Source organism: Ascochyta rabiei, chromosome 11 (assembly GCF_004011695.2).
Source record: "Ascochyta rabiei chromosome 11, complete sequence".
In the NCBI taxonomy this organism is placed as follows: Eukaryota; Fungi; Ascomycota; class Dothideomycetes; order Pleosporales; family Didymellaceae; genus Ascochyta; species Ascochyta rabiei.
The window spans coordinates 1,496,081-1,518,081 of record NC_082415.1 but is presented as its reverse complement, the minus strand read 5'-3'; the positions used below and the strand labels follow the sequence as shown (position 1 = coordinate 1,518,081).

Below are 22,001 nucleotides of genomic sequence, written 5' to 3'. Positions count from 1 at the left end.
GCAAACTCAAAACCTGCCAAGTTTTCAATTTGAGGGAGACCTGCTTCGACCAGCGTCATTTTCGTGGAGGGCCCGCAGCAAACACGACATAGCTAGACGTGGTGTTGTTTCTTAAGGATCTTTAGATGTGCAACGGAACATGCAAAGAGAGAATTTCCGAGCGGTGGCAGGGATTTGCACCTGCTGTAAACGGCAGCTGCATCGACAATCATCTGACCGCATGATTAGAGTGTAGGCCGTGCGTTGCAATGCAGATACATCAGTATCTGATAATGTTTGGAAGAAGGGATCTGAGGGTAGGAAGAAGATGTATACAATGTTGTACGAAGGCGCACGGAAGCGCACTAACAAAGTGTTAGCACGAAAGGTTCTAGGTAACAAGTGCAGAACAAGAGGAACTGCTTGTTGGACGACCGTAACGCCGCCAGTGATTATACTTTGCTCCCTCCAAGGCTTCGCCCGCCTCAGCCGAAAGTTCAGGCTCGCTTGAATCGAACCCATGGTGGCTCAGACGGCTGCGTAACCGCCCCTAGTCCCACTACCCTGTACAGTCTGGAAGATCTTACGCCCAAAGTCCTTTGCAATGTAAGGCACATCGCGGATCGCGTCCGAATGGGGGACCAGGTCCCAGCCGCGAGCGCCGTAGCGGTTGTAGTTGAGCCATGAGCCGAAGATGAGATAGGCTGCAATCGAGAGGAAAACACTAGATCAACGTTAGCAGCTGCCCGCTTCGAAGAAACGTAGTGCGACTTACATGATAAAGAACCATCCAAAGAAGCCCCAGTGAGAGCTTGCAGGCCTCTCCACCGGCGCATCTTCACACGCATACTTGGTGCGCCACTCAAGCCTCAGAGTTCTCGCCTTCTTGTCCTTCTCCAGGTTCTCCACTTTGTATCCGCAGAAACGCAGACTAGCGTCGCTGTCCTCACATTGGTCCTTGCTGCCCTCGTCTCTCCCGCTGATTTGCTTCTCCTCCTCTTTCTTGTCCCCCTTATTGTCCTCTTTCTTATCATCTTTCTTGTCATCTTTCTTATCGTCTTTCTTATCGTCTTTCTTATCGCCCTCCTTGTCGTTGCCAGACTTGCCGCCGTCTGTGTCGTTGCCCTCGAGGCCGGTTCGCTCCTTGTCGCACACAAATTCGATGATCGCGCGCTGGTCTGTCCCAGTCTTCTTATCGTCGAAGGGCAGTCGTCCTCCATGTAGTACGGTCCGCAACCCTTCCCGCCCGGCGTCCGAGTTCGACTTGGAGTTTCGCAACAGCTCGAACTTGGCCTGGATGTCGCGACCGTTGTAGGACGTGTAGGTGCCAGCAATATCAATGGGTGTGACTGTCGAGTTGCCCTCCTGCGACAGGTCGATGTTCTCGCGCATGGCACAGACTCGAGCGCCGTTATGGCAATCGGACTTGAGCGCGCTGCAGAGGTCGAGGGTGAAGTTGTACCTGTACTCGAAGTCGTGCTCCAGATCTTCCTCTTTCCAGTGTACCACGCGTGGCCCGCCGAGCTTCTCGAAGTTGAAGTGCACGCCTTGCGTCGCCATGTCTTTGCACTCGAACGAGGCCCATGCTTGGAGGGGCAGTAACGAGGTGGCAGCGAGGAGAGAGAGGAGAGACGTGTGTGATCGTGAGGGGGCCATGATGTTGGAGGTCTGTCCCAGCAGTGCGGACAGATAGTAGTAGATACGGGGGATGCGAGTAATCCCACGGCTTCGGCGGAAGTCTAGGAGTTATCCGCGCAGCTAGCAGAGGTGTGAAAAGGAAGTGTGAGAGAGGGTGCGGGCAAAACAAGCACGCAGGAGAGGAGAACAAGGAAATGCAGTACGTTGCAGTGGCACGAGAGCAGTGTTGTCGCCTTGGAGCGTTGGTCGCCTAGCTGCACAAAGTTGGCCCGATGATGATCGTCATCACACGTGCTGCTTATGTAACATCCAGCCCTCTCCTGTTTCCAACGTTCATCTCTCTGCGACCGCTAACCGCACACATGAAACATATGCAGCAGTAGCAAAGGACAGCGAGAAAGGAGTCAGCATGGAAGGGACCACACACTTATCAGCCCTGTCAACCAAGTGTAGTTTGAAAAGCAGCAAAGCATCAGAGCAATGGGCTACCACACCAACTGACCGGTTTGCCCTCTATAGCTTGATCACGCTTGGACAATGCGATGCCATAGCCGCCACAGGCAGGCCCTGGGCAACTTCATTCCCGCATTCGAGCGCAGTCGTTGAGGCACAAAACATCACCGCATAGCCTTACCTTGCCAGCATTTCGCATTTCCATTATCTGAAGATCTCTTTGTTCGAGTGTTCTGCTTTGTTGCTACCGTCATCTCTCGATTCGAGCACACTTCACAAAGCCATGCACTCACTGCACGCCCAAACCAAGGTAAGAAGTAGACATGAAACACACATCTGCATCTAGATCCACTGGAGATGTGCAATTCCACTTCAACGCCGAGAGAGAAAGGCAAGGAACAACAAAGTCAGTCATCAGCAAGGAGGAGATGGGTACAGAATCAGACGAAACATTCAACTATGCAATGCGAGAAACGAGTGGAGTCTATGCATGAAAAACAAAAAAGCAAAAGCCCACCACCACCACCACAGTACCAAACGCAAGAAGACCTGGAGAAAAGAACCAGACATGCAAACCACCATCTCAGAACGATCATTGTCCCCGTCTAACCGATTCAACCTCTAGTGTAGGACTCTCCAGGGTGAACGCTCCATCTAATCGATTTCAACACGCCGCGACCACATGCTTGACAAAAGAAAACCGACCAAGGCGGACCGTCTACTTGCCCGATCCCTTTCCAGAGCCTCCCGTGTTAGGCATGGGATACGGGAACGGCGCGTAGGGCAGCTGGTACGACTGGCCTGATCCAGACCCAGAACTCGAGCCCGTGGTGGAAGTGTTGCCCTGTGCGGATGACGAGGAAGACATGATTTGCAGGTCTTGGTTGTTTGAGCGCTGAGTAGTGGGCGTAAGGGAGGAAGCTGGCTTTGGAGACCTTTGAGACGCGACTATGGATGGCTGGATTGGAGGTGGGGCTCTTGCTTGAGTGGAGGATCAAGTGAAGTTTGAGTACTCGCAGGCCGAATCTGTTGATGGAGTGCGTTTTCTCGAAAGGTCGTTAGAGTGTCTTGCTGTATAGATTTATTTGCAAGGCCGAGTTGTTTGTCTTTTTGTTATTGTGATGCCCTCTCTGCTGTTCTTCGACCATGTTATATCCCAATCCCCAGCTTTGTCGCCCCGTTCGTAAGCCGCCCTTCTGCGGCCAAAGGGTTGGAAATAGACGACTCAGCACCCGAACATACTACACCTGTTTGCCGTAAGCTGTCGAGTGTAGTGCAGCACAGGGCTGGCGACTAGGTGTGTTGCAGGATCATGTCGAAGCGCTCCTCCATCTGTAGTAGGACCAATGATACACCGTCCAACGATGGATTAGGTACGGCTTCCGGATCTGCAAACACGATGAGTGCGAAGTGACGGAGAAAGGACCTGACCGCGTGGACTGTATTCAGTCCTGATTTAGAACTCGTGGCGTTCGAAACCAGGCTCTTGTCGCCAGAATCTCGCTCATAACACGGCAAACGTACAGAGCAAGGCGGTATGAATGCTGGCGTCAGAACCTAGTTTGAGCCGCATGCACGATGGCAACGTGGTCACAGATCGGGAGTACAGGGGTCAGGAACGATGCAGTTCGATGTAATCTTACCTTCTCTAATCGAGACTGCAGGGGTCTGTGGGCTTACGATTGGCCATGCTGTGATGTTGGAGGATCGTATGGCAGATACGCAAAATGCTCACCGTCTACTCACTCTAACAAGGCTCACAAGTCCATCCATTTGTCTGCATTCACGTCAGCATTGCCAATAGCTGAGCAAGATGTGGGCCATAGCGAAGGTCCTGTTGCAGATTTCAATCCTATAGCGCTCGCATAGTGAACCAAACCCATATTCTAATGATCCCAGGACAGCATAACGTCGCTTGCCCATGTAAGTTGCATGAACGCAATACTCCGATTGGCAACGGATGCCATGGAAACCCAAATCAACCTAGCAAAGGAGCCGCAGGTTGAGCGTGCAAATCAGTACAGCGGAGAAGTCTAAGATTAGCTGATCAAACATGGAGTGTAGTCGAAGAGGTTACTCAGCATCAGCGCTCGCTCGCTTAAGCAACCCATGCAAGCCAAGTGAATCCCAGGGTTCGTAGTACGGAATCGCAACAGGACGGCCCCAGGGAGTGCAACGTGCAAATGCCACGCTCAAGGTCACATTTCAAAAAAATTGCCAGTTGACGACATTGTCAAAAATTTGGTAATTGCTGATGCTGGCGATTTGAGATTGCAGCATGTTGTTTGTCAGCGCGTGAGAGAGGAATGATTCGTGATGGGTGACGTAGTTTTCAGACGATATCCAAGCAAGAGTCAGCAGTCAAACCACCACCAAATGATAGCACAACACAAACCTTCTCCCCCCACATAATCACGTAATACATGGACACCACATTTTTCCATTGAACTCAAGCGCGAAATTGGTCCGAATACATCAAGGAAACAATCTCGGACTCTGCGCTGCGTCCCTGAAACCGGCCGCTCTACATAGACCCGCGGAGCCCAAATTAGCTCTCTTTGGGTCGAAAACACTGCTAATTTACCCAACTCGCCCTGTCCATTTATAGCTATACGGCGGCCATATTTACATGCCTGCCCAACTCACTCCACTTCGCCAACCTCTTCGAGGCAATACTACCCGAATGCGTACGCGGACCCAGAGCGCCATGAGCAACGCACCGCGAAGCCCAAGACAAACCGCGGCGCATCAGTCTACCTCTATAAAGCCGCAACGCAGGATCTCCAAGTCTGCAATCCAAGCCCGGCGATGCCACCCTATCGACTTGATTCAAGCACGTAAACCTACCAGTTGGTCGGTTCTGACCATCGATGGGTACAGGTTACGAACCCACGCTTCGATGCCTCAATGCCTCATCCACTCACCCTGCGCAGACCCTCCAGTAGTCACTAACAACCCACCACAAATCCATAATCGTCCCCCCCTCATCTCCATTACAATTCAAGTCCAAACGACTGCCATGCAACTCGAGAACCAAAACCCCGCATCATCTCTTAACTAGAGCTCTTTCGTTTTACTAATTATGTTCTGCTCTGGGTAGTGTGTACAAATCAGGTGAATTGGGAGGTTTGCGTAGCCTGTGTGCGGGCAGCTGAAAGCCGAAAGCGAAAGCTGAAACGGGGCTTGGAGGAAGAACGATATGCTGTAGAAGGGTTGAGCTGATAATTATAATGCTGGCAGACTACTACATCCTTTTGCTTCTTCTTTTTCTTCTTCTTCTTCTTCTTCTTCTTCTTCTTCTTCTTCTTCTTCTTCTTCTTCTTCTTCTTCTTCTTCTTCTTCTTCTTCTTCTTCTTCTTCTTCTTCTTCTTCTTCTTCTTCCTCTTCTCCTCCTCACGATCCTTCATAACAACACCAAAACACTAAAAAAAAGTTGTCTCCCATTCCACCTCTCTCTACAATCAATTATAGGCAGCGCTAAAGAACGACCACTCAAGTGCAGGAATGCTTCCTGTTGGTACAAGAGAGAAGGAGGTAGTAGAGCATAGCCAACTAATAGATGTAAAGGGTGAAGAAGTCAGGAAGCATATTTATGATGAATTTTTTAGTACTTGGTAGCTGATAGTCCTGGTGTTGGTGTTGTTAACTTCTATTCTTCCCTCTTATACCAGTACCGCCAGGTACCTAAGTATTCCAAGTAACTACCTTGGCAGTTACTCTGTGTACCGGCACACTACCTATTAGGCAATCAGTACTAACATCACTAAGCTAAATAGCTGGTCCCTAAGTAGAGAAATAAACAACAAAACCTAGTATATTAAAGTAATAAAAATGTTAGGCTCTCAGCGTTAGACTCTTAGCCTCAGGCATGTGTCGCGTTCACCTCCGACCTGTTTGGCAATAAGTACTGTTCTGGCCACAGTCTCACTATCAAAGTGAGCATTGTTACCTTTTTGAGGCATGCTTGGCACGGTGGGCAGAGCCGTGGCCTTGACAAAAAAAAATAACGTAACGTACTCCACAAGCGAGCTGCCCACCCAAGCAAGCTGCCCACTTTTGCCAAGACCACACTAAACTTCACTTAACTCATAATGCCTCAACGCAGCAACCGTGCGACGCGCAGCAGCAATCTACAAAGTTCCTAGAAGAACACTAGACACTTAACGCGCAGGAACGCTCTCTTAACGCAATTGCAAGCCTAACATAATAAGGATGACTAGCACTGAAGAGGAGGTGATTGTCCAGCATGTACTAAAGCTAGACGAGCAAGGATACTTGCCCCAGCTTGCTGATGTAGAGGATATGGCTAATTCTCTGCTTGCTAAGCGCCATCAGACCCCTGTTAGCAAGAACTAGGCTGCCAACTTTGTTAAACGTTAGCTAGAGCTTAAAGTCAAGTTTAATTGCAAGTATGACTATAAGAGAGCGCTTTGTAAGGATCCTAAGGTAATTAGCAACTGGTTCTAGCTTGTAGAGAATACTAAAGCTAAGTATAGTATCCTAGATAAAGACACCTATAACTTTAACAAATCTGGCTTTATAATAGGCACTATATTAACAGGAGCTGTTATTACAGGCTCTAAGCGTTAAGGGAGACTAAAGACAGTGCAGTAGGGCGACTGTGAGTGGACAAGTATCATCTAGGGCATTAATGCAAAGGGCTGGTCTATCTCACCCTTCATTATCTTCTCTAGCAAGCACTACCTCTCAGCCTGGTACAAGGAGCCCAGTATACCTAACAACTAGGTTCTTAATATCTCTAATAATAGCTAGACTAACAATAAGCTTAGAGTTAAGTAGTTAAAGCACTTTAATGAGCACACAAAGGCGCGCACTGTTAGTAGCTACTAGCTGCTTATTCTGGACGGCCACAAGAGCCACAACTTGGTTGAATTCTACCAGTACTGTGAGGAGCATAATATTATTACTCTGTGCATGCCTCTACACTTGTTGCACCTGCTGCAGCCACTTAACGTAGGTTGTTTCTCCCCATTAAAGAAGGCCTATGGCCGCCAAGCCAAGCGGCTGATGCGCAGCAAGATCACACATATTACTAAACTTAAGTTCTTGCCGTGCTTTAAAGCTGCTTTTAATGCTTTAATTACTAATAGCAACATACAGGGAGGATTTAGAGGCACTAGTCTAGTCCTATTTAACCTAGAGGCTGTAATATTAAAGCTTAAAGTACGCCTGCGCACACTAACACCACCTACTATAGATAACAGCACATAGGAGTCTAAAACACTAAGCAACACCCTAGAATTTAGGTCTTAATCAAATCTGATTTGAGAGAGGATTTAGAGACACGCTAATAGCTCACCAACGCCTATAGTTGACGCCCTTAATCAGCTTACTAAAGGCGCAGAGCTAATGGCGCATTTACTAGTTTTAGTGCGCAACTAGGTTGCTAACCTACAGGCAGCTAACAAGGCTGCTACACGTTATAAATTACACAAAAGAAAGCAAATCTAGCGTAAAGGGACACTAACGTTTAGTAAGGGAGTGCAGCTAACTACTCTAAAGGAGTTTAAGGCCTGTAGTGATAGGAAGAAGGCAAAGAAGAGGTTACGCGTTAATGGGAGCACTTAGTCTTTAAGGCGCTGTGGCACATGTAGCAAGACAGGGCATAACGCGCAAACATGCAGTAAAGATGCGCAGAGTACTATAGACTAGTACAGCTTACTATTTAGTACAGTATATTGCTGCTGTGTACTGTAGTATTACAAAGTAGTTGTGGTGTTGGTGTGGTCTTGGCAAAAGTGGGCAGCTCGCTTGGGTGGGCAGCTCGCTTGTGGAGTACGTTACCCCACGGGCGAGCCGCTCAACGGGCGAGCCGCTCACTTTTGCCAAGCCCCCACCAAACTTCTCCTCCTACACCAATGTCTTCTTAACAACACCATTTAGACGCGTTAAAGGAAGCTTAGATACAGCTTGCGCTCCAGGCTCTTAAACAAGACGCAAATCTCTCTTAGTAACGCGCTGCAGCTATCTATAGGGTCCCTTAAAAGACACTAAGCAACTAACACATAGGACAACCTTCACGCGCAGATTCTATAGCTAACTTACAGAAGCTAGATAATAATAAGGAGGAGGTGATTATTAAGTATGTTCTTAAGCTAGATATGTAAGGATTTTCTCCTTAGCTCTTAGATATAGCTACTATAGCTAATTCTTTGCGCGCTAAGCGCAATCTAGGCCCTATTAGCGTAAACTGGCCTAGTACGTTTGTTAAGCAACACCTAGAGCTTAAAGTTAAGTTTAATTGCAAGTACGACTATAAGAGAGCCCTCTGTAAGGATTCTAAGGTTCTATAGGGCTAGTTTAGCCTAGTAGCTAATATTAAAGCTAAGTATAGCATCTAGGATAAAGACACGTACAACTTTAACAAGACAGGCTTTATAATAGGCCAGATCTCCCTAGGAGTAGTTATTACAGCTTTAGAACGACAGGGTCGGCCAAAGGCTATCTAGCTAGGCAACTAAGAGTGGGCTATAGCTATAGTAAGCATTAATGCTAAAGGATAGGCTATTCTAGCCTTTCTTATCTTTAAAGCCTACTACTACCTCTCTACCTGGTATAAAGAAGAGGATCTGCCTTACAACTAGGTTATTAGAGTCTCTAATAACAGCTAGACTACTAACAAGCTTAGTCTTAACTAGTTAAAGCACTTTAACAGGCATATAAAGGAGCGTACTATTAGCACCTACCATTTACTTATTATTAATAGTTATAAGAGCTATAACTCTCTTAAATTCCAGCAATACTGTAAGGATAACAAGATTATTACTCTCTATTTACCTCTTTACTTATTACACCTTACACAGCCCCTTAATATAGGTTGTTTTACTGCTTTAAAGAAGGCGTATAGGCGCTAAGCTAAAATACTTATATATAACTAGATTAACTATATTATAAAGACAGAGTTCCTACTATGCTTTATACGCGCCTATAATGCTGTAATTACTTCTAAGAACATCTAGGGAGGGTTCTAAGGTGCTAGATTAGTCCTATTTAACCTAGACTAGGTTATAATAGCCCTTAATGTAAAGTTGCGCACTCTATCACTACTACTACCTATTAACAACAAGCTCTAGCAGTCGCAAACCCTAAGTAACACCCTTAAACTTAGGTTGTAATTAACGCTTATAAAGACAAGGATTTAGAGGTATATAGATAGTTCGCCTACCTCTATAGTTAAGGCGTTTAAGAAGGTAGCAAAAGGGGTAGTAATAATTGCGCATAAGCTAGTGTTAGCGCAACAGGAGATTACTTAGCTTTAAGCTGCTAATAAGGTAGCTACACAACAAAAATTACACAAAAGAAAGCAAGTTTAGGCAGAAGGGACCCTAATAGTTAAGGATAGCCTGCAATTAACAACTCTAAAGGAGTTTAGGGCGCGTAGTAATAGGAAGAAGGCAAAGAAGTAGGTGCGCGCTAAAGGAGGTGAGCCCTCCTAAAGACGCTGTGGACAGTGCAATCAGACAGGACATAACGCGCGAACGTGTTAGAAAGAGGTAGAAGTAGTTTCTAAATAGTATTACAGGCCATACTGCACTTTGTAGCACCAAACTAGGTTGTTTTGGGCCATAATAGGGTGGAGTTTGGTGGGGGCTTGGCAAAAGTGAGCGGCTCGCCCGTTGAGCGGCTTGCCCGTGGGGTACGTTAACAAAAACAACAAAAACAACAACAATAATTAAACAGACTACAACACCTTCCCCTCCCTTCCCACAACCCCTCTTAGCAACCCTAAGAAAACGCGTGCTAAGCCTACTCTGCCATCCCAAATCTCCGTACAAGCTATTACTACTAGAATGCTAATTAGAGATAACATTACTAAGTTTAATACCAGCTCCTAAGTAGAGAAACAAACAACAGAACCTAGTAACTAAAAACAATAAAAATAACAAAAATAATAAAAATAATAAAAACAATAATAATAAAACAGACTATAACACCTTCCTTTCCCTTCCTAAAACCCCTCTTAGCAACCCTAAGAAAACGCGTGCTAAGCCTACTCTGCTATCCCAAATCTCTACACAAGCAAGCCATTTAGCATTACCACTAGAATGCTAATTAGAGATAACATCACCAAGTTTAACAGTTAGTCCCTAAGCAGAGAAACAAACAACAGAACCTGGTAACGTACTCCACGGGCGAGTCGGACACACAGGCGAGTCGGACACTCAAATTCACACCAAAAATCACAATTCTTACACCTTAATATCTCTACAACCACACAATAAAATTGTCTAGAAATTTAAAATCTATGCTGCATCTATATAAAAATAAAGAGTCTAGAAGCACTAAGCTCTATTATAGATACACATAGAGGTATTTAAAAGTACGCTAAAATAATCCCTGTATTTTATATCTTACTTACTAACTTCTACATTAATAGGAGGAAAGCTAAGCGCTTCTATAGTCTTTATCTTTATATACATGCAGCGTAGTATATTAATTTTTAAATAATTTTATTGTGTAGTTGTGGAGATATTAAAGTTTAAGAATTGTGATTTTTGGTGTGAATTTGAGTGTCCGACTCGCCTGTGTGTCCGACTCGCCCGTGGAGTACGTTAACTAAAAACAACAAAAACAACAAAAACAACAAAAACAACAAAAACAACAAAAACAACAAAAACAACAAAAACAACAAAAACAACAAAAACAACAAAAACAACAAAAACAACAAAAACAACAAAAACAACAAAAACAACAAAAACAACAAAAACAACAAAAACAACAAAAACAACAAAAACAACAATAATAATAAAAACAATAAAAACAACAATAATAAAACAGACTACAACACCTTCCCCTCCCTTCCCACAACCCCTCTTAGCAACCCCAAGAAAACGCGTGCTAAGCCTACTCTGCGATCCCAAATCTCCGCACGAGGCATCGCGACCGGAACGCTGATGGGGAATGACATTACCGAGCTCGAAGGCAGGTCGTCAAGGGGAGAGGTAAACTCGATAGCATCCAGGCCATGAGACAAAACGAGGTGGGAGTCCGTGGCGAGAAGAGGGTCTGGGGTTGGACGTCTGGTGGGGGTTGGGGAGTGCAGTGGTATCGCCGAGGTGGAGCGCAAGTGGGGAGTGCTCTGCGACCCAGCCCCCTCATGGGCACTAATCCCCGCGCCATCAAAGAGTCTTGGTTTCCTTCCCAGCAGCTTCTTCATCCCGGATTCCCCCCTCTCCGTCTCTGCGGGCTTTTCTCTCTTTCTGCCCACTATCGGCTTCGAGGGGTGGAGCTTGAGACCGCGTTCGTTGGCGGCGTTGCTCTTTTTCCTGGCCTCAGGACCCTGCGCGCTGATCTCGCTCGGTCGTCCGGCGTCTCTGGCCAACTTCCTGATCTTCTTCACCGGGTTCATTGCAGCGGCCTTGGCCTCGGGTCTTTCCATTGCCTGGGGGGGCATCTCTTTCGCCGCGGGCGGCGCATTGGAGGGCGAGGGTACGGGTACGTCTGCTTCTAGATCGATCCATGGTATGATTTCTTTGAGGTCGCTTTGGCCTGATCGAAGGCTGCTGGCCTGCGAGCCGATGCTGGGGCCGAGCATCTGTGTGTCTTTTTCGTGGGAAACGGTGTCGAATGAAGTGGCTGGGCTGGATCTGCGCTTGTCTTCAACAGCAGGCCTAGCGAGGAAGAAGGATTCTTGGCGACCTGGAACGGTCATGGGAGACACGACGTCGGTGGACGGTGGCCTGTCTGCCCATTGCGACATTATGGGTGGATCAAAGACTGGTTCTTTGAAAGCGGCTTTGCGAGAGACACTTGGCGACGCACGTAGCATCGACTGGGGCGCCGCGGTCGAGCCGCTCGATACAGGGAGTGGTAGTATAGGTGGAGCAGCTTTGAGAGGCTGCTGCGGCATGAGCAGCTCTCCGGGCGCCTTGCGCTTGTGCTCACGGTGAAGCTTTCGCAATCGTTTGTACTCGACATAGTCGTCAACCTCCATGTTGGTTGGCCGTCTGGATACCTCTTCCACTGGCACAGGATCCCTCCTCTGCATCATGACTTCGTAGAGTATGTCTCCTTCCTTCCATTCTCCGCAAAAGGTGTCCTTGAGCCTGGCTCGCCGAACGCTCCAGCCCTTGACTGAAAATCTGGAAGAAGACATCAGTGCGCTGAACGGTTGCGAGACCCAGCTGACCTACAGCCCCTCATATCTGATCCCAGCCTTCGGTCCCCAGATACTGTTGATACTGTGACTGCGAAGTACGCGTATCGGGTCACGAGCTGTCGGAGTTGCGGCGGTCAGTCGAAACTTTCCTTTGTCGTTGATGGGACAGCGGTAGGAGAAGGCGTTTTCCGATGTAGCGTCCATTTCGCCCGTGTCCTTCAACACGAGAGCGTAGGCAGAATTCTTGTCATAGGTTGTACCGCCTGCGACCGACTCAAGCCCGATGATGCCTGCATGGTGTGCAAACAGAGGGTTGATCCACCAGCTGCACAATGTGTGAGTGTTGGTCGCTGAATCGTGATGGGGACTCACTCTCCAGCCTTGAAACCCAGATCTCCATGCCTGTGGGCGACGCTAGGATGAATCTTCTCGGGGCAGTGCTCAGACCATCGTTTGAGGAGTGCCTGAACGGTGTAAGTGACAAGCGATTGACTTTGAATGTACATGTATTACCTGTCGAGTGTATTCCGTCACACTGGCAATGCCCTCTAGTCTTCCGCCTCTTCCGCACAAGAACGGATGGAGGTTGTCGAACTTTCCAAACTTGCTCGTCCAGACAACGATGATCCTGTCGCAATCATCACACAGCCGTCCGGGCCAACGCGTAGCGATTCCCGCGATGTCCTTTACAGCCTTGTGGATGCCGGTAGCGCGGAGGTCCAGGGCCGTGATGGTTGTCGATTGGCAGAGGGCGACGAAGAGCTCGTGGAGGAACAAAACGTCGTCTGGCTGGAGGCTGTTGGGGCCTTCGCGTGCAACGAGTAGGTCGAGATCATCGCGTATCCAACAAGCAACCTGCTTGAGTTTGCAGCGGGATATGTCGGGCACCGGCGGCGTGCGCGTCACGGGCTGCATGTTGTGGGTGCGTGGTCAGATGGAAGGGCGTGTATGAGATAGCAGGAAGAATGTGGTGCTAGAAAGGTGCATAGGGTACGTTGAGAATCGTATCAAGACTGCATTGCTGTGGTAAATACAAGCGCAGTGTTTGGCAAGTGTAGTGAGGGTATTGTGCAGGTAAGTGCGCCTGCTCAGTCCTTGATGCACTCGGCGCTGCCCACACCTTCCCGTTGCCAATTATTGTCCCTGATGTAGCAGCCATTGAAGTTGAGTAGACACATCTGTCTTGCCAAGTATTGTCCCTGATGTAGCAGCCATTGAAGTTGAGTAGACACATCTGTCTTGTCAAGTATGAGCTTCAAGATTGCTTGTCACTGTGCAATGCGCAGTACTCTGGGGCTGTGCAAGTTATTGACGTTTCGGTTGTTTGTTTCTTCGCAGCTACGTTTTAAGCGTCCTTTTACACTGGACATGGCCCGGCTCTTCTGGCGCCATCTCGTTCCCCCAATCTCGGGCCAAGTCCGCGTAGAATGGTCGTGGGTATCGTGCAGGCCTGCTTCCTTTTTTGAACCTCGTCTTTCGCCCTCGTGCAGATGCGGGGTGCGGTGCTGGTTCGCCTGGCGGTCAGGCTCTCACAGCGCCTGCTGCATGCTGAGTGTGATGAGCTGGGGTCGTCTCATTCGTCTTCTTGTATGAAAGGGTTGGCAATCTCTTCGCTGCCGTCGATAGGCGAGATGACGACGAGGAGGGTGCCACGCGCGACGATGAGGCCGAGCTTGCGGTATCGTACGTTGCCTTCGTCATCTGTGTTGTTGTTGTTGTTGTTAGTGCGGTGAGCTTTCCCAAAGATGCATGGCAGCCTACCCGTCATGGCCTCCTTGACCTCATCCAGCACGAGGTTCATCAGCTGGTCGTAGCCCTTTAGCGTTCCAATGACTTGATATGTGTCAGCATTCATCTTGCTCCATCCACGCGCAGCAGTCGCGTCTGGTCCCCTCGCGTGCGTGTGCAATCCCAGACGACTCACCTTCTCGCCCACCGCTGAACTTGACGGTGATCTGCTTGTCCATGTACTTGCTCAGGTCCAGGATATTCTCTTTCTTCGGCCTCTCTGTCTGCTGCTGCCCCGCTGCATTTCCAGCGTGTGCGCCGCCTCTTCCACCGCCGCGTCCACCGCGGTGGTCGCCCCTTCCTCCACCTCCGCCGCGTCCCCGGAATGCGCCGCGTTCAGACATGTTGAGCAAAGTCGGTAAGGATGGCGTGTGTAGATGGGGTGAGGACGCGTAGTGACGTGCAGGTCGATGTGCGTCTGTGCGTCGTCGACAAGGCGAGTTCGAGCTAGTGGCTATGGCTCGGGTGGTGGCTCGGTGGATCGATGGCACGTGACGTCGGCCAAAGGTTGAGCCGGGTCGAGGAGGAAATCTCCGCCTGCAGCTAGCGAGGGAGCGGGAGGCCAGTGTGCGACATGTGCGACAGTGCGGGATTTTTGTCGTCAGGCCCAGGGTGCGAGGGGCCTGGACCGCTTCGGCCGCAGTGCAGCATGGGAGCCTGCAGCGCTGTCTGCCGTGTTGGTTTGTCCACAGCACGCACAGGTGACAGCACGCACAGGTGACAGCACCCACAGCACAGCACCCACAGCACAGCACCCACAGCACAGCACCCACAGCACAGCACCCACAGCACAGCACCCACAGCACAGCACCACAGCACCCAGCTTGGACGCCTTCCTTGCTTTGCTCGCGGCGGCCGCAGGGAGTGGGACTGCGGACAGCCAGCGGAGGGGCGTGGAGCGTGTGCCGTGAGCTGGTCCGCCACTCGGACACCAGACGCACGTCTCTGTCTGCCCGGCTCGGAGCTGCAGCCTGTTCGGACGGACGGTCGCTGAGGGTTGCGTCCACGCGGGGCTCGCTATTGGCTGCGGGCTCCGCTCTCGCGCGCTAGCCTCTTATTCCCGCGAGGGGGATCGGGATTGGGAGGGCCCGCCGTGGCCCGTGGTGGGCGCGCTGGCAGGCATTTTGGCAGGCATTTGCTCAGGCATTTGCTCGCCCACGCCCACCGGCACGCTGGGCTGCGTGCGACGTGCGTACGCCCACTGGCTTTCCCGCTGCGTCGACACACGCGGTGCACTGCATCCCTCTCCACCCGCCCGGCGCGCCCTGCTGCTGCCCTGTTCCTGTCTCTGCCCCCCCCGCCGCCATGCTCTTCTACCTGTAATGCGCCGTCTGCAACGCTGCCTGTAACGCTGCCTTGCTGCCTCGCTGCCTCGCTGTCTCGCTGTCTCCCCGTCTCCCCGTCTCCCTGTCTCCCCGTCTCGCCGTCTCGCCGTCGCCCCTGCATCTGCACCCCGCCGCTGCTGTCAGCCCCTTCTAGCGTGTCCGCCCACCGCCTCCGCCTGCCTCCGCCCGCGCTCCCTCGGGCATCCGCTGCCTCACGTCCACGCTCACGCTCCACGCCCACGCTCCACGCCCACGCTCCACGGCCACATTTCTCCTCCGCCGTCCTCTGCGCGCACCGCCACGGCCACAGTCCCCCCGCCGCCCCCTGCGCGCGCCTCCATGTCGACCCACGACGCTCACGCCCGGCCCGACCTCGCCATGGCTCACCAGCACCACGCGCCCGTCGCTGCCGTCGACCTGAAGCGGAAGAGGAGCTCCTCGCACGAGAACATGCACCATGCCGCGCCGCAGCCAAAGGCAGCCAAGACGCACAACCACCTCCAGATCAACTACCTGGCCCGCCACCTCGACGCAGACCTCCCGCTCATCACCAACGACGACACCCTGCCCAACATCCTGTCGCTGCTCAGCGACTACCAGGGCGTCCTCGACCGCCACGAGTCCATGGCCTGCAACCTCGGCGCACGGCCGCTGGGGCCCATCCTGATCAAGCGATTCGAGAGGCTGTTCGACGGCCCTCCACGCGTGCTCAAGAGCCACGGCAAGGACGGCACCACCGTCACCTGGCTGGACGTGGTTGACTTTGCGCGCAACAAGCCCGAGCAGTTCCAGCTGGGCCAGATGAGCGAGGGCGTGCGTGTCTGCCAGTTCTACACCAAGCAGTGCCGCGTCCAGATCAGCGAGGAGGACTTTGTCCTCATCTCCTCGGGCATTCCCCAGAAGATGATCCCTCCGCAGCCCATCATCGAGGACGAGGAGAAGGAACTGGGCACCATTGACATTCTGGAGAAGAACCTGGGCCAGATCTGCCAATTGGCTGATCAGGGTGAGTGGCGGAACCTGCACTCCCTCAGACCAAACGACGCTGACGCTGCACAGTCGCTGCGCGCACACGACAGCTCAATCACAGACTCAAAGGCCGCAGGCAGGCTATCCTCGACCGCAGGGCGACCGCAAGCCCGGCCCCAACGATTCGTCCGCTGAGCCCATCCAACGTGGCGCTGATGAATGGCGGTAGCTCCGCTCATGCACCCCCAACGCAAGCACAACCCTCACAGACGTCGCCAGCCGGCTTTGTTGCTGTCAATGCCCGTCCCCACCACGAGCCGAACACGAACGGCAATAGCAACGCTCACGGTCACAGCCACGGCCATGGTCACGGCCACGGCCACGGCAACGGCCACGGCAACGGCAACGGCAACGGCAACGGCAACGGCAACGGCAACGGCAACGGCAACGGCAACGGCAACGGCAACGGCAACGGCAACAGCAACGGCAACGGCAACGGTGCCTCATCCACGACTCGCCATGAACTGTTGGCGAAATTTCACACCGTCAACGACAGACGGTCATCCTCACAGACGGTAAACGCCACACCTGAAGCAAGACGGCCATCCATGGGACCTCAAGCCTTGTCCCATCCATCTACGCCAGTGACGAACGCTTCGAGGGCGCCGCCAAAGCCTGCTGAGACACAACCGCCTCCACCACCGCCCAACCACGCGCGACCTCCGCAATTGAACGAAGCTGAGCTTCAATCGATGATGAACTCGCCTGTCCCGATCCCAAACACACCGTCCAGTCTCCTACCAGCCGCTAGTCAGCGCGCTAGCCAGCCAGCAGAGAAGGACGACGGCGGTCCCTACAAGGTTGAAATGGTGCACAGAATGGAGAGCCTAGGGAAGGGCGAGCGCATCCTGCCACCATGCGACCGATGTCGAAGACTGCACATGGATTGCTTGAAGAATCTGACAGCGTGCATGGGCTGCACCAGAAAACACGCGAAATGTTCTTGGAGAGAAGTCCGCGAAGGAGAATTGCACGGTGCCTTTGCTCACCCCCCGGGCTCCAACCACAGCAACATGCACACGGATACATCAGACCATGAGAGCCACGGTCGAGCGAGCACGGCCAGTCCGCCGTCCATGTTGAGTCCACGCCATGGGTATGCATCGAGCCATGTCGCCAGCAGCAACGGGCAATCGACACCACAGCCTCATTCACAGGTGCACGCACCACCGCAGCCGCAGCCACAGCCACAGCCACAGCCACAGCCGCAGCAACCGCAAACGCAACTACCTCACCAGCACCGACCGAATGCACAGCAGTCGCCACAATACTCGCATCCACACGACGCTCGGCTACCGTCCGGTCGCAACTCGCCCCCTGAGCGTGAGAGCGAGCGAGAACGGCACACGGAGGCCCAGCTGCAGGAAGCAGCCAAGTCCAGTCTTGCGCAGCATGCGACCACGAAGCCGGCTGATCCAAAGGGCCATGAGTACCAGACCGCCATTGCTCAGCAGTAGGGGCCGAGCTGGTGGTTGGATGCGGGGGGATGTTGGCGTGCTCTTGGACTCGTACACTGAATCCCTGCACGGGCCAGAGAGGAGTCGTTACGAATCACCTCGAGCCAGAGCCAATCCATGGCGTGTGCAATGCTCTGGCGGGGTCAGATCTGTCCACGGCCATTGCCTCGAGAGCCCGTCTCGTCTTCAGCGTTGCTCGCATTCGACCAAGCGCGTTGCCTTCTCTGTCCATAAATTTCCTGTCAATGATACCATGTTGTTCCTTTTCATCTGTTCTGACTCGTGATGGCCTTGCTTTCTTGGTTGTACGTTGTGATGATATTACGTTTCTTAATTGGTTCTACGATAGAAAGTGCTTCTCTGTCTGTAGGTTGTGATGATATTACGTTTCCTTAGTTCTATAATAGAAAGTGCTTCTCTGTCTGTAGGTTGTGATGATATTACGTTTCTTAGTTGGTTCTACGATGGAAAGTGCTGCTTCTGTCTGTAGGTTATAATAATATTACGTTTCCTTAGTTCTATAATAGAAAGTCCTTCTCTGTCTGTAGGTTGTGATTATATTACGTTTCCTTAGTTGGTTCTACTATAGAGAGTGCTTCTCTGTCTGTAGGTTGTGATGATATTACGTTTCCTTAGTTCTATAATAGAAAGTGCTTCTCTGTCTGTAGGTTGTGATGATATTACGTTTCTTAGTTGGTTCTACGATGGAAAGTGCTGCTTCTGTCTGTAGGTTATAATAATATTACGTTTCCTTAGTTCTATAATAGAAAGTCCTTCTCTGTCTATAGGTTGTGATGATATTACGTTTCCTTAGTTAGTCCTAATATATAAAGCTAGTCCTACATAAAGGCGTGGAGTCTAAATAGAGTTTTGCCTCAAGACGTAAAGCCAAAGTCAAGTCGACGTTCGCAGCGGAACACGTCCGTCCGCGCCCGCGCACGCGCACGCCCGCGGCCAAACGGCCCAGGCAGAAAAAGTGGCAGCAGCAACGTGCGCCGACCATGTCGCTCTACTACGAGGCGGCGACGATTCTCGAGAACGCCGACAAGATCGGCGGGTCGTTCAAAGCGCGCATCTTCAAGAAAAAGGAGCTGAAGAGCAAGCCTGGACAGATCTACGCGCTGGTGGCCGAGGCGTCGAAATGGAGCAAGGTGCTCAAGGACGTGATTGAGAAGTGCGCAGTGCTGAAGGAGGAGAGGAAGGTAGGCGACGCGCTCGCGGCTCGCCCAAGTGGACTGACGGCACATGCTGACCGCTCCAGCTAACGCCCATCCTCGCCCTGCTGCTCACCCACGACCTGCTGCTGAGCAAGGCCGGCGTCGCTGCGCACAGGGACCATGTGCTCAGGCTCGCCATCACAAGGCACAAGGCCCGGCTCACCGCGGAGATGACCAAGGCGCGCATCCGCCACGGATTCCCTACGCTCGACGCCTTCCGCCTCGCGGTCAACAACGGCGAGCTGGAAGACGCGGACGAGGAAGACGCGGAGAAGACAAGACACCCGCGGTGGGTGCGCGTCAACACCATCAAGAGCAGTCTCAGGGCGCAGCTGGACAGCACGTTCAAGGCCTTTTCCCCGGTGGAGAGCATCGGGCACATCCTGGCGGCACGGGGGGGCAACAAGCTCTACTTCAAGGACCCCAACATCCCGGACCTGCTGGCGCTGCCGAGCAGAGTCGACCTCAGCAAGACGCCGGCGTACGCCAAGGGCGAGATCATCTTCCAGGACAAGGCCTCGTGTTTCCCCGCGCACCTGCTGGACCTGAGGGAGGAGGACGGCGACGTGATTGACGGATGCGCGGCGCCCGGCAACAAGACGACGCACGCAGCAGCCATTGTGTCGGCCCACGGCAAGGAGCAGAGGGTCATTGCCTTTGAGCGCGACAAGGGCCGCACCGCCATCCTGCAGAAGATGGTCAAGCTCGCCGGCGCGGATGGCGTTGTCACCGTGAAAGGCTCCAGCGACTTCATCGCCGCGAAACCAAACTCGCCGGAATTCGAGCGCGTCGGTGCCATTCTCCTCGACCCCTCCTGCTCAGGCACCGGCATCGTCGGACGCGACGACGCCATCAAGCTGCACCTCCCCTCCGCCACCGCCACCGCAGCGGAGCCCAGCAAGAACAAGAAGCGCAAGCGCGGCGCCGAAGCCGAAGCCAGAGCCAAACCCCCAGCGGAACCAGCACAGGACCTGACCCTCTCGCTCGACGACACGGCCGCCGAAGAAGTACCCCTCGACGCCGCAGACAAGCTCGCCGAGCGCCTGGCCGCCCTCTCCACCTTCCAGCTGCACATCCTAACGCACGCCATGCGGTTCCCCCACGCGCGCAAGATCACGTACTCGACCTGCTCGATCCACTTCGAGGAGAACGAAGGGGTGGTGTTCCAAGCGCTCGCCACGTCCGTCGCGAAAGAGCGCGGCTGGCGCATCCTCGCGCGCGACAAGCAGGTCCCCGGGCTCAGGGCGTGGGCGCGGCGCGGACAGTGGGAGGACGGTAGATTGAGCGGCTCGCTTGTCGACGCAGCAAGCAAGCAGGACGTGTTGGCGGGGTGTATTCGCTGCGACAAGGCGACCGAGGAGGGCACCATGGGCTTCTTCGTCGCGGCGTTTGTGCGGGAGGGCGACGATCCTACCGCGGTGGACGGTGGCGTTGCAGCGACTGACGATGGCGATGGCGACGACGATGACGACGACGACGACGACAACAACAACAACAACAACAACGACGACGACGAGTGGCACGGATTCAGCGACGACGAGAAAGCCGCGCAACTCAAAGCCGTCGCAGACAAGGTGGTCGACGGCCCCAAACACGCCCAAAGCAAAGAATCCCCAAGCAAAAGCGCCAGAGGCGTGAACAAAGACGCGAAGAACCCCCAGCCCACCCCAGCCCCAAAAGCCAAGAAGAGGCGAACGGGTAGATAGATAGATTGATGGATAGATAGATTGATGGATAGCTAGATAGATGGATAGATGGATAGATAGATCGAAAGCTCGATAGCTAGATAGCTAGCTAGCTAGACAGAAAGACATGTCCCAACAACTACAAACCCAATCAAGTCCACTTTGAACAACCCATCCCATCCCATCCCATCCCATCCTATTCACTACCCAAACCAACCATCTCCTCCAGCACCCCCTCACCTCATCTCACCTCACCTTACCTCTCCGCGTAGCCAAGTAGAATAACCGAAGAAAGGCAGTCAGCATGCACCTGCTGTATACTGTTCCCTAATAACTAGAATTGTAAGCGTAATTGCCGACGTAGTTAGATGGTAGTTAGATGGTAGTTAGATAGTAGTTAGTTAGTTAGTTAGTGGCTTACTGTAGGTAGGTACCTATTGCAGATTAATAGAGAGAGAGAGATATACTACTTAATACCTATAGAATATAGCTAAGTAGAATAACTAAAGAAATACAGCTAGCACGCACCTGCTGTGTACTGTTTCCTATTAACTAGAATTGTAAGCGTAATTGCAGGCGTAGTTAGATAGTAGTTAGATAGTAGATAGTTAGTTAGTTAGTAGCTTACTGTAGGTAGGTACCTATTGCAGATTAATAGAGAGAGAGGGATGTACTATTTTATATCTATAGAATGTAGCTAAGCAGAATAACTAAAGAAACACAGCTAGCACGCACCTACTGTGCACTAGTTCCCTAATAACAACTAGAATTGTAAGCGTAATTGCAGGCGTAGTTAGATGGTATTTAGATAGTAGATAGTTAGTTAGTTAGTAGCTTACTGTAGGTAGGTACCTATTGCAGATTAATAGAAAGAGAGGGATATACTATTTTATATCTATAGAATGTAGGACTTGTCAAGAGCATCTGCTGTAGTGGACGTGCATGCAGTAGGGGAGGGAAACGGGCTTGGAGTAAGATGGGGCACGGCGGTTCTAGTAATGGTCATGTTGATGATGAGTCTGATGATACACCATCATTGCGCGCTCAGAGGCTGCGTGTCCAAGTATAGTAACTACTGTAATGGTACCCTGTCCTGTTCTTCCGTCTGTCCCTCTGTCCCGCGTCTCAGATGCTGGCTTGTGCAAATGTCCATCATGACAGCCGTCCCAAGGCGAAAAACAACAACAAATGTAGCGCGAACAACATGGCGCGAAGCCGGAAACGCCAGAGACCGTGTAACGCCGGAAATGCAGTGTGCGCCTACGTGCACAAGTGGATGCGGTAATATGAACAAGAGAAGGGAAGAGATG

The 22,001-nt window shown here is 51.8% G+C and overlaps 6 protein-coding genes across 6 annotated transcripts, besides 33 other annotated features; 2 read left to right on the top strand and 4 right to left on the bottom strand.

Moving 5' to 3' along the window:
* Positions 1 to 507: 507 nt before the first annotated feature.
* On the bottom strand, positions 508 to 1,635 carry EKO05_0007104 (type II membrane protein; the record flags this gene model as incomplete). Its single annotated transcript, XM_038940836.1, has 2 exons — positions 508 to 703; positions 755 to 1,635. 2 exons carry the CDS (start codon positions 1,633 to 1,635, stop codon positions 508 to 510), a joined length of 1,077 nt encoding a protein of 358 aa, XP_038797626.1.
* Positions 1,636 to 5,180: 3,545 nt separating this feature from the next.
* EKO05_0007103 (uncharacterized protein) lies at positions 5,181 to 5,477 on the bottom strand (the record flags this gene model as incomplete). Its single annotated transcript, XM_059636954.1, has 1 exon — positions 5,181 to 5,477. One exon carries the CDS (start codon positions 5,475 to 5,477, stop codon positions 5,181 to 5,183), a length of 297 nt encoding a protein of 98 aa, XP_059492937.1.
* Positions 5,328 to 5,458: a tandem repeat.
* Positions 5,478 to 5,918: 441 nt separating the features above from the next.
* Positions 5,919 to 6,061: a dispersed repeat.
* Positions 6,062 to 6,079: 18 nt separating this feature from the next.
* Positions 6,080 to 6,171: a mobile genetic element.
* Positions 6,172 to 6,182: 11 nt separating this feature from the next.
* Positions 6,183 to 7,874: a mobile genetic element.
* Positions 6,922 to 7,076: a mobile genetic element.
* Positions 6,922 to 7,208: a mobile genetic element.
* Positions 6,922 to 7,229: a mobile genetic element.
* Positions 6,922 to 7,277: a mobile genetic element.
* Positions 6,922 to 7,298: a mobile genetic element.
* Positions 6,925 to 7,076: a mobile genetic element.
* Positions 7,873 to 9,754: a mobile genetic element.
* Positions 8,730 to 8,941: a mobile genetic element.
* Positions 8,733 to 8,941: a mobile genetic element.
* Positions 8,739 to 8,935: a mobile genetic element.
* Positions 9,662 to 9,771: a mobile genetic element.
* Positions 9,735 to 9,780: a tandem repeat.
* Positions 9,781 to 10,208: 428 nt separating this feature from the next.
* Positions 10,209 to 10,647: a mobile genetic element.
* Positions 10,648 to 10,649: 2 nt separating this feature from the next.
* Positions 10,650 to 10,858: a tandem repeat.
* Positions 10,859 to 10,870: 12 nt separating this feature from the next.
* On the bottom strand, positions 10,871 to 13,105 carry EKO05_0007102 (uncharacterized protein; the record flags this gene model as incomplete). The annotated part of the gene is made up of 4 exons (XM_038940884.2): positions 10,871 to 12,173; positions 12,225 to 12,515; positions 12,563 to 12,654; positions 12,704 to 13,105. The coding sequence occupies 4 exons, from the start codon at positions 13,103 to 13,105 to the stop codon at positions 10,871 to 10,873; spliced, it is 2,088 nt and encodes a 695-aa protein (XP_038797625.2).
* Positions 13,106 to 13,763: 658 nt separating this feature from the next.
* Positions 13,764 to 14,322, bottom strand: EKO05_0007101 (U6 snRNP-associated protein Lsm7; the record flags this gene model as incomplete). Its single annotated transcript, XM_038940658.1, has 3 exons — positions 13,764 to 13,891; positions 13,952 to 14,023; positions 14,115 to 14,322. 3 exons carry the CDS (start codon positions 14,320 to 14,322, stop codon positions 13,764 to 13,766), a joined length of 408 nt encoding a protein of 135 aa, XP_038797624.1.
* Positions 13,895 to 13,913: a tandem repeat.
* Positions 14,235 to 14,294: a tandem repeat.
* A 1,320-nt stretch (positions 14,323 to 15,642) lies between the features above and the next one.
* EKO05_0007100 (uncharacterized protein) lies at positions 15,643 to 17,789 on the top strand (the record flags this gene model as incomplete). The annotated part of the gene is made up of 2 exons (XM_038940754.1): positions 15,643 to 16,309; positions 16,363 to 17,789. 2 exons carry the CDS (start codon positions 15,643 to 15,645, stop codon positions 17,787 to 17,789), a joined length of 2,094 nt encoding a protein of 697 aa, XP_038797623.1.
* Positions 16,600 to 16,639: a tandem repeat.
* Positions 16,642 to 16,771: a tandem repeat.
* Positions 17,505 to 17,544: a tandem repeat.
* Positions 17,790 to 18,712: 923 nt separating the features above from the next.
* Positions 18,713 to 18,745: a tandem repeat.
* A 45-nt stretch (positions 18,746 to 18,790) lies between these two features.
* Positions 18,791 to 20,712, top strand: EKO05_0007099 (25S rRNA (cytosine(2278)-C(5))-methyltransferase; the record flags this gene model as incomplete). Its single annotated transcript, XM_038940827.1, has 2 exons — positions 18,791 to 18,991; positions 19,051 to 20,712. 2 exons carry the CDS (start codon positions 18,791 to 18,793, stop codon positions 20,710 to 20,712), a joined length of 1,863 nt encoding a protein of 620 aa, XP_038797622.1.
* Positions 19,914 to 19,965: a tandem repeat.
* Positions 20,422 to 20,522: a tandem repeat.
* Positions 20,706 to 20,774: a tandem repeat.
* A 4-nt stretch (positions 20,775 to 20,778) lies between these two features.
* Positions 20,779 to 20,808: a tandem repeat.
* Positions 20,809 to 20,861: 53 nt separating this feature from the next.
* Positions 20,862 to 20,888: a tandem repeat.
* An 18-nt stretch (positions 20,889 to 20,906) lies between these two features.
* Positions 20,907 to 20,957: a tandem repeat.
* Positions 20,958 to 21,052: 95 nt separating this feature from the next.
* Positions 21,053 to 21,124: a tandem repeat.
* A 146-nt stretch (positions 21,125 to 21,270) lies between these two features.
* Positions 21,271 to 21,331: a tandem repeat.
* A 150-nt stretch (positions 21,332 to 21,481) lies between these two features.
* Positions 21,482 to 21,542: a tandem repeat.
* Positions 21,543 to 22,001: the final 459 nt, after the last annotated feature.